General features: G+C 32.6%; 1 protein-coding gene across 1 annotated transcript; it reads left to right on the top strand.

The window, feature by feature from the left end:
- The first annotated feature begins 8611 nt into the window (after positions 1–8611).
- Positions 8612–9627, top strand: LOC112521577 (ethylene-responsive transcription factor ERF061-like). The gene has a single exon (XM_025130515.1). The coding sequence runs from the start codon at positions 8659–8661 to the stop codon at positions 9508–9510; it is 852 nt and encodes a 283-aa protein (XP_024986283.1). The 5' UTR covers positions 8612–8658; the 3' UTR covers positions 9511–9627.
- The last annotated feature ends 1874 nt before the right edge of the window (positions 9628–11501 follow it).

Here is an 11501-nt window from a genome sequence, read left to right on the forward strand (position 1 = left end):
TTATAATGGTAGAGTGCCACGTGCCTATCTACGTGTCCGTGTCCATGTAATAAGTCAAACGATTATGACGGGAATGGTCAGCTTGCCCCATTCACAAGGGTACTAACAGAAGGTGTTAATTTAATTTCAGAACATCATGTATGATTAGGGGTTTTGAAAAATCCGATCAATTTAACCTAACTTAATAAGAAATAATTTAATTTGAAGCAATTTAATGTTTAATCGAGTTGTAAAATTTTTAAATCGTAGGTATTAGGTTGATATTGGGTTGCTATTATTTGAACTCAACTCAACCCGATGAACCCGGTATCCTTTTACTTATTAGATTTAATATGATCGTTAAATTTCTATTAATATATACATTAGACAGTTACACTATCACATGCACTTTTCATATACACATATTTTTAATCTATTCACATATCTATATAACTCATTTGTATATATGTTCAGTAACTGTGAACATATATATGTAAATTGAGAAAACTAACTCAATGTGATATACGTAAGAAGTATGGATAAGTTGTATCAAATAGTTGGTGATAAAAAGAAATTATAAGTAGAAAAATAACATATTCAAGGTTAGAAAAATATTTTAATGTACGAAAGTATCAACCCGACCAACCCGACTAACCCGTAAGGGTTGGGTTGCACTTTGGTTTGGGTTGGGTTGGGTTGGGTTAAGATTTTTCAAACCGCAAACATTAGATAAATTTATATAATTTCACGTATTTATTCATCATCATTGTGAATTTTACATCTAAATTATATAATTAATGTTCATTTAAACGAAAATATGTCATTACGATATTTAACGCATTTAAATATTATTAAAATCTATCAATTGAGAAAGGTAATGATTTATTTGGTAAAGATCAATCGATTTAAAAATGTCGTTGCTGAGGAGTTGGAGAACAATAAGAGGTTGGTTTATCTTTTACCAGATAAGAGAACAATAAAACATAAGTGCCTCTGAAAATTGAAAAAAAAAAAACAAACAGTATGAAGGTTCTACCCCTTAATGAATCAGACATAAGAGGCTGATAAGAGTTCTTTAAGTGGGTTGTTTAACTATTGATACTCTGAATGCATCTAAATGAATTTTTGTATCTAAATCAATATTATCAAGCATTGGTGTCTTTGGATGCGACATGGACGGACCCATAGAAGGGTATATGGTGGCACGTGCCACCGTATTATTTCTCTGGTGAAAGGTTAAAAAATTTATGTTTATGAAAGTTGCAACCATATCGTTTTAGAAGTTGTCACCGTATGATATTCAAAAGTTTAAGAGGGTGTAGTCGTACCTTGTAATCAACAAAAAAAAATGACTCTTGAAATCAACCAAAAAAAACCGAAAAAATCCTTTGAAATTCATAAAAAAAAATTAAAAATTCCTTGGAATCAAACAAAAAACTTCAAAAATCTCTCGAAAACAGAGGAATCAGACTAAAAACAAATCGAGCGATATTGAACGTCTGTAAAAACATGAAGACACGTCGATAAAAACCGTTTTTTCTTGTAATTATTTTTCATCTATATTATATGGTGCAACCGTATAAAAAAAATTGGGTCAATCCCTAAAAATCGAGTTTTTGTGTAAGACTGATTCAGATTATCAGTAATCGGCTTTTCATCCAAATATTATATCATTCAATTGTCTGATTTTTAACGATTGATGGTCGGAGTCTCTCCTCGTATCATGTTTGCTGTTAGATTGCAGTTGCTCGTTACTTGACGCATGGATTCACATTTGCTGCTCAATTTCTTGATATATAATATTTCTTTAATTTTTTTTAATTAACCTGGATATTCATCTCGTTATGCGAGTCGACTAATCCCTGAACGACCATCTGCTTTGCAGATAGCCCGAAGTCACCGCATTTGAACCTCCATGGCCACAAAAAGATTTTTATTTCTTCTTAAATTTGAAACTGAGACCTTCCGTTACTTTTGATCTTTAATATGAAACGTAATAAAAGGTCCAATAATTCAGTGATCCAAAATCGTCAAACCGACCTATACTTTCTTCCAACTTCGAGATGACAATAATTTGACTTTGAAACGTTTGACTCGCTGTTGGACGGTCTCAATTTGGCCCACAATCTATTCTCTTATTTTCTACCTATCTCCCTCACAACCACTTGTGCATTTAAATAAAAAACTAATAAAAATTCATTTTAAATTATGGCATGTTCAGATAAAAAAAGTTGATTATCGATAATTTAAATCGGCCCTACATGAAACCCACATATAAAGACACCAATATGAAAGAGTGTTTTTTGACTCGTTCAGCGGCTGAGGCTAGCAGCAGAGAGGGAGGGGTTGGGGGTTGGGAACCCATGACTTGTCTTGTATTTGGAAAACGTCACCTCATCTTTTTACCAACTGAGCTACATGTCAGAGGCAAAATAACAGCTAATTACATTCTAAAAAACTCGACATGTTGGAAAATATATACCATTGTTGTTAATAAAAAGAATGTTTTATATAATACTGACATGACATATCATCAATAATTGATAAACATTTGATTTGATAAATTGAGATTTTAGAACCGACTCAGATCTTAATAGATTTTGGTATGGCTTTTTAGTTTGTCCTTTTTTGTAGCCATTAAATCCAAATCTATTTTTAATATACATTTAAATCAAACAAAACATTTATTTATGAGAATTTATGTGACTTACAATCAGGAATGCTTCAAACTTTTTAATGTTACATTTAAAAAAAAAAATTAACCTGGATATCCAACCCGCTATGCGAGCCGACTAATTCCAGGACGACCATTTACTTTGCAGATAGCCCAGAATCACCGCATTTGAACCTCCGTGGCCACAAGAAGATTTTTATTCCTCATTGGATTTGAACTTGGAACCTTCTGATATTTTTAACTTTTGAGTCAAGCTCAAACCAATCAGGCATCACCCTTGTGGTTTGTTACATTCAATTTTGTAACACCCTCATTTTACCATGAGAAATATCACGTGATCTAAAACAATTTCTCTAAAAATACTCTAAAAGAAAGGCTAAATTAACTGTTTATAGCAGAAGACTTTAGATCAATAAAAATGTAACTTAAATGTTAACTCATCCCATATTGGGTTACGTTACGATTGATCCAAACATAAATGTCTAATTATAGATATTGCACTTAAGCGTTCCCCTTTCCCTTGTTCAACCTCGAAGTTCTGGGTCCTAAGATGCATTATGATTTATGCATACTATAATCAGCTTATAAAACTCATGAAGTTTATGGTTTGCATGAATAAAATCATATCACATCATATATTAATTTGTAAAATTTTACACCAAATAGTATGCATTTTCTGAAAACATGAAAGACTGAAAGAAAAGATATATCATAAATTGCTTGGTCCGCCATGGATCATTTTGTCACTGCATTCATTAGGTTGTCCGACCTGCACCTGTCTGAGCACCCATTACAGGGTCGTGCAACGTGTCGTATGACTTATTGGACAATGTCCACCCATTAAAATTTATCATAAAACTTGCGTATGGAGTAACATGCAACACTTCAAAGAAAAGAGATATCATAATTGTCACATCGAGTATGGACTTGTAAGTTGCAAGCATTCCCTTGTTGTGTAGGGCTCACCAAGAGCTAGTATCTCATTACGTGGCCGTGTTGCCATGTCAAGGCATACCCTGGTTTGTATGACTAACACAGAGTCAGTCACCCATTTCGGGGTCATGTCTCCCTTTAAGTGTGACAAACCAAACAGACATCCCATACTCTTAGCTGTGTAATATTTGTACAATTCAAACCAACTAAAAACTTAGCATGCTAAATATGTTTAAAAACTGGAAAACAATTAGCATGGACGCTCCACAAAGCTCCATATGCATGTAAGACTATTATTCATGTCGTGTATTTAAATCAGTATCATGCATAACATTTACCACCACAAAATCATAATATGATAAAATAACTTTGTACATATGTATGCATCCAATTGTAAGTCTTATAAAGGTTATTTATCTGTGTGAATCAACTATTGATAGCTCTTGACATACCTACATATTTCATACCATAATATCCAATCAATTGCTAAATTTCTGAAAAAGTCAACAATAGTCAAGTATGGTCAAACATGACCCGACCTTAAGTCAAATACTAAAAACCGAATCTCTTACGGACCGTTTACCAAACGTTTACCTAGGTAAGTGCTTACCAAGTTATTGGATGAATATGGTAAGGACCAAGACTCTTACCTAATAAGAGCGAGACAAGGATCAAGAGTCTTATCCGGTAAGTAAGGACGATTACTCTTTACCATAGTAAACGTTTACCGGGTAAATTATTGCATACGATGGACTAAAATTTTACCCAGTAAGTAAATGATGGTGTTATATTTACTGGTAAACGCTTACCCAGGTGAGTGTTTGTTAAATGACCCCTTGTTGTCTCAAATATTTCCATTTAATCTCATAGTTAAATTCCTTGTAGGTTAAACGAGATAAAAGTCAACATTTGGTCAAACTCGAAAACATGTAGTATTGGTGCCCAAAATTTTGGAAGTTCTGTTCAAAATCCACATTTAACATGCTAAAGAACAACCATAATTGACAAAGAAAAACGAACTCCAGTAATGAATAATTTTTTATCTGTGATTTTGACAAATTTTTATTTTTAACAAAAACTTGTACACAACAAAATGATAAATGGAAAAGACAACGATATTGACTATTAAAACTTCAATAAGTTAGAATCAATCAAATTCAATTTTTCTCGCTCCATCTCAGAGTACCCATTCACGTGAAACTGATCTGCTTCTATTTCTATTTTTCGTAAGCGAGCCCGGGTTTTTTTCAGCTGTTCGATGACCCGCCCTCTCGCGCAGTTCTTCTGAATTTTTAATAGTATTCAAGAGAAGATAAATAAAATCAAACATACCGACATAAAAATGTTATGAATTTTGAAATTTTGTTTGTTAATCGTTGACCAAATGTGAGAAATTCCTAATGTTTTTTCAAATAAACGATTTTTTTTTTTTTGTTAATTTATGTGAGAATTAAAACAAAAATAAAGAAATTAATGATAAAAATATATATATTTCATTAAACAAAATATGATATCAAAGAGACCATCGTGACTTGAGCATGACATCATAAGACATGAAATGGTCGTCATGCATGTGTTTGGAGAAAATATCAAATTTATACCCATTTCTTGTAAAAAGAAAAAGAAAATTCCATTTAAAAATTTATACTATTATTTAATTAATTACAATAATAATTATACATGCCCGACTCTGCTATATATATTTTTCTATAATTATTTATTCATTTGATATCAACTAAATAAAATTATTTGTTAATTTAATATATATATATATATATATATATATAAACCACATTTTTTAAATCAATAATAATAATAATAATAAATTAGATACATTTAGATGATAATATAGACGAGAATAAGAAGAAAGAACAGTTGTAACGATTAGGACCGCACCAAGTTGAAGGTCACGAGGAAGGGCCTCTATCCCACCAAGTGTCGGCCTCGACCTCATCTCTGCTTTGTCGACGTCCCCACCATCCTAATACTGCCAAAACACTACTTTTTGAGGGTATGGAATTCCATTTTTGCCCTCAGATGTCATTTACATTACGGCCCGGTAGCTATTTATTGGTCATTACAAACAAATCTTTCGCATTTGAAGGTATAATTGGCCAGGCAAGTTGTGGGAATTCAACCATATTTTTAATTTAAACAATAAAATATAATACATATCTGATTCTTTTTGTTAATCAGAATAAAATCTAATTAATTATACAGTTTAAATCATACATTTCTCGAAAGTAAAATGAATTTTGAAAAAGGTGAAGATGTTGGGGGTGTTGACTTATGGTGGGACAAGTAGTAATTTGGTTGAAGTCACATGGAGATACGATCATTCATACAACACTTTTTCTATCTGATATTTCTCAGTGCCAATATCCCATTTAAAATCGATAATTTTACTTTTTTTTTATTAACCTGGATATCCAACCCGTTATACGAGCTGACTAATTTCAGGGCAACCACCTAGATAGCCCGGAGTCATCATATTTGAACCTTCGTGATCACAAGATGATTTTTATTTCTCTTTGAATTTGAACATGGAACCTCCAGTTACTTTTAACCTTTGGACTCAAGCTCAAACCAATCAGACATCACTCATATACTATAATCAAGAAATGAAATACAAATATATATTGATTAAAAAGAGACAAAAAAAACATCAAATGTGTTAAGGTTTGTTGTAGTTTTATTTACTAATACGATTATTTATTTTTTAATCAATGTAATAAATTTTAGTATCTTTTATTACATATCAATTTTACTTGATAATTAACTTGACAAATATTATCATCATAAATAAAAACTGGTTTATTAGAATGAATAAAAATAAATGAAAATTTAGTACATTAATTAAAGATAAATGGACATTTTTGTTACACTTATATTTCTTTTTAATGACTTGTGATCACGTGAGATCAGTCTGTTTTCATAAGACCACTTTTTTTATACTTGAAACTTCACAGCAAAACGCTGTGAAGGTAACGTTCACGGTGTTTTTGTTGTGAAGGTTCGACTTTTTTTTACCTTCACAACATTTTACTGTAAAATTTTAAATGTAAAAACTAATCTCACAAGTCTCACAAAACAAGTTGGTCTCACATTAACTCAACATATTAAAATGTTTTCCTTTTTTGATGGTTTGACCCATTCCTGTGTTCTGGAGTAAAGGTGACATTTGAACCCCCCTAATAAATGGCAAAAGGTGATATTTATGGACTCAAAAGGAGTGATCCAATAAGGGGTCCACAGGGTGTCTCTTTTAGATTCTCGGCTACTACAAAATTGATAACCTTTAAATGCATACATAATTCACAATATATTTCATGTTACTTTTCTATTTTACATGATGTAATATGATGAATTGATGATTGATTATTTTTTATTTTTTATTTTAATCATTATTTATATATATATTCTGATTATTTTTTATAAGGTTTTGAAGATAGCAATCAAAAAAATATATAATATCCATGAAAAAAACTTAAATTACCAAACATATAAAGATGAATTCTTAGACCTAACATTAAATTGTCAGTTAAATAGTTATCAAGATTTTTTTTATTAACCTGAATATCTAACCCACTTTGCGAACCGACTAATCTCAGAGAAACCACCTGCTTTGCAGGTAGCCTGAAGTCACAAGGGGATTTTTGTTCCTCCTTGGATTTGAACCTGAGACTTTCTGACACTTTTGATCTTTGGAGGCAAGCTCAAACCAATCAGGCACCACCCTTGTGGTTAATTATCAAGATTTTATTTAACTAGTTGTGGATTTTATATCAACAAAAATAAACAAAAGGTTGATCTTATGATTAAGTATTGCTATTTTGACTTTTTTTTAAAAAAATTACTTACAATAGTAATTAAGGGTCTGTTTGGAAGTGAGTTGGAGTTGTTTACCAACTATTATCGGGTAAGTGTTGTTTCTGGTAAGTGATGTTCGGATAAGAGTGTCTACCGAATGTTTTTTGTAAGTGTTTACTAACAATAAAATGACCATTATAACCTCATTTTAATAAAAAGACCAACAAATATAATAAGATGTTTACAGATTTTTCCCTTTAATCATTAAACCCCTATCAATCTCAAGAAATCAAAAAATACGTAGAAAACAAAAATCAATTTTAATCAAGAACAAGAGAGAGAAATAGCTAAATCTAGAAGAACAACACATTTTACATTTTATCTGGAAAAAAATATTAAAAGTCAAAATCTCTAAAAAGAATTGCATTCAACTCCAATAGTTATTCGATTTTTAGCATTTTCTAACATTGATTATATTATTAAAATATTTAATATAATTAATAAAATATTATTTTTCTTTTCTAAACATTTATATTCAGATGGTGTTTGGGATTGCTTATTTAAAACAACTTATGTTTTTTTTTGTAAAAATGCTTATTAACTTATGTGGTATAAAACCGGAGTTTTGTAAAAACTGTTTGGATTAGCTTATAGTGATATCAAAAAGCAATAAGCTGATAAGTTGTTTTTCAGTGTTTGACAAATTTTGCTTGTATATGTAAAATGACCAAAAATGACAGTCTTCCATATTATTGACTTATGAGAGTGTTTGAGATTGCTTATTAACTTATTTGATTTTTTAACATGTAAAAATTTATTTTTCATCATTTATAATAATATCTTTGACAAAAATTTATATCAATAAGATTAATAATTAACAAACATTAATAAAACATAGTTACAATAGTAAATTGGTAATAAGAAGTTTTTCATAAGTCAGAAAGGATTAACTTATCAAAAATTGTTTATTACCAGTTTGACACCGGTATAAGCACTCTTATTTTTCCTCATCCAAACATTAGCATTTAGCTTATCATCAATGTCAGTCTAAAATAAGTAAAAAACACATAAAATAAACCTCAATGTGTTAAAAAAACGTATGGGTACAAAATTGAATAATTGAGTTCTCATGTGAAGCCATTTTCATGATATTCCAAATTGGATTGTTTCCCTATAAATACCACCTTCTACAACCAACTCACATTCAATTTGAACCTTTTACAGAACTCTGTTCTTCCCCTCTTTCGCCAAAACTCACGATCATGCAAGAAAACACCATCAATCCTTTCGTTATTGATTCAATCACTGATTCTGTTCGATCTTCACTGTCAAATTTGATCTTAAGAGGTGGGAATACAAGCACCTTGGATTCAATCTTCTCTCACAATTCATCATCATCTGGAGAAGGAGAAGTAGCAGCGGCTACGGGTTCTTCAATTTATCTCCAACAGAGAGATTTTATCCGCAAATTCTCGTCGAATTTTGATACGTCAAAACAAACGACGAGATCCCCGATTGGATTGTATCAGCAATCGAACAATTTATACAAGAAGAAGTTGTATAGAGGAGTGAGGCAAAGGCAATGGGGGAAATGGGTGGCGGAGATCAGACTGCCACGGAACAGGGTAAGAGTGTGGTTAGGGACGTATGAGACGGCGGAGATGGCGGCGTATGCTTATGATCGAGCTGCATATAAGTTGCGTGGGGAATACGCGCGTTTGAATTTTCCAAACGTGAAGGAGCCGACGGATTTGGGGATGATCGGAGATGGAGGAAGGTTGAATGCTCTGAAGACCGCCGTGGATAACAAGATTCAGGCGATATGTCAGAAGGTTAGGAGAGAGGAAGCAAAGAAGAAGGCGGAGAGAGAGAGCTTAAAAGCCGCCGGAAATTCGACGGCGGAATCAGGTGGTGGTGGTGATAGTTGCAGTGGGAGTGATGTGGGGTCATCGGAAGAAAGGGTCTGGAATTGGAAGTGTGAGAATTCTCAGTCGGAGTGTTCTTTTTCCGGTGAGTCGACGGTGGCAGAGGAGGCGGAGACGGGTGGTGGTTGGTCGTTGGCTAGGATGCCTTCTTATGATCTGGATTTGATATGGGCAGTACTTGCTAATTAGGAGTGATCAAATTCAACTCCTTATTTTGACTTTTTAGGATGTCATCGTTTATAGTTTTGTTTTTTATAAATAATGTAATTTTCAACGTAGTTAAAATCGTTTATTCGTACATCAAAATTACTTTCTATGGCTATAAACATGAATTGTGACTAAGATTATAAACGAACCGAACGTTCAGTAAGATTATAAACAAACCGAACGTTCAGTAAACCATTCGTGAATCGTTCGACGGGAAGTTAATTTATGTTCGTTTATTTAATAAATGAACGAACATGAACAATTTTTTTTGTTCGTTTAGTTAAACGAACGAACATGAACATAAGTCTCGTTCGTTCATTTATGTTCGTGAACGTTCGTTCATTTACCGTTCGTTTATATTCGTTTATATATTAAATTTAATATATAATCTTTTTGTGTATTTACTTTGAATTAAATAATATTTATTTATGTTCGTTTAGCCCGTTCGTTTACGTTCGATCGTTTAACATGTTAACAAACGAACATAAGCAAAAACGAACGCACCTTATTTCCAAACGAACGAACACGAACACAAAGATTTTCGTTCGTTTACCGTTCGTGTTCATTCGGTTAAATTAAACGAACGAACATGAACACAAAGATTTTCGTTCGTTTACTGTTCGTGTTCGTTCGCTTGTTCGGTTAAGTTAAACGAACGAACATGAACAAGCCTCTGTCCGTGTTCATTCGGTTCATTTACAACCCTACTTGTGACAAGTATTGAATTTTAACAGAGATGTCGTTATATAAAATTTTAGATTGGGTTCCTCAAACGAATAATTTTAAACATGTGGCTTAATTTTTGTAATGGATTGGGTCTCTTGACCTAACTCCATTAACGTTACCTCCGTTAAGTGAAGGGCATACAAGTCATTTTATCATTTAACCAAAAATAAATTGCAAGTGTAAGTGTATTCAACGACGGGAAAGAACCCGCACTCATCTGTCGCCTCCTCCACGTTCTCCCGCCACCACCATCTACAGCATCCTCCACGTTCTCCAGACACCACCATCTCCGTAATAAAAAATCCTGCTTCATAAATAAGATCCTATTATCAAAACCTAAAACTCTGACTCAAAACACTAGAACAAGAACCATTCGTATGCTTTAAAATCGAACTCAAACCCAAATTCAATTTGAAGACAACACTTCTGATGCCAATAGTTAACACAGTTGACTTTAACCATCTAAAAGTGCAAAACCCAAAAATCAAATTTGTTTTTGTTTGGTTGGATCTGTAAGAACTTTTATTTAGGGGAAACAAAAACCATCTACGCAAAATCAAATCGTGGATTCTGTAACAATTATATATCTGTAAGATTAGGGTCTTTGCAGTTGCAGCCTTGCAAGTTAGTGTCGTTGTTTACCGGTGATGGATCTGGCGAAGGTATGGTGGAGAATAACGACGATAGTCGATAAGGAGGGATATAGCAAAGGAGTGGCGGGGAGCAATGACATGGCGAGGAGGAAGACATCAAGGAAGGAACTGGTTGGTGGTGGTCGACGGAGCAAAAGAGAAGGACGAGTCTGGTTTGTACTGTGTGTTTGACTATGTATATATAAAATAAATGATATTAAATTATATATTTATTTCTTTTTAAAACAAGTATTAAAAAATGTAAAATGACCATAAAGACCCCTAACTTAACAGACTTGGGATCATGTGAGACCAATGGTTTTTCGTGAGACCAGTAAGACCAATTATCAACCCTTGGATTTAGATCTAGAATCTGAACATTCATAATCACAAAATTGCCACAAGACTTCTCAATGATCACAAATTGTCACGGTGCAACTTTAGACCATTAGATTATTAGCTTATAAAAATGATCAATGAACATAAATTGGTCTTACGGGTCTCGCGAAAAACCTTTGGTCTCACGTGAACCCAACCTTATATATATATATATATATATATATATATATATATATATATATGAGTGATCATATGAAAACCGCCCTCATTTGTGTA

This window comes from Cynara cardunculus (genome assembly GCF_001531365.2).
Source record: "Cynara cardunculus var. scolymus isolate 2C chromosome LG 11, CcrdV1, whole genome shotgun sequence".
NCBI classification, from domain to species: Eukaryota; Viridiplantae; Streptophyta; class Magnoliopsida; order Asterales; family Asteraceae; genus Cynara; species Cynara cardunculus.

What these genes read in the sequence shown, in the direction of transcription:
- LOC112521577 (XM_025130515.1), top strand. Translation starts at nt 8,659, where the DNA reads ATGCAAGAAAACACCATCAATCCTTTCGTTATTGATTCAATCACTGAT.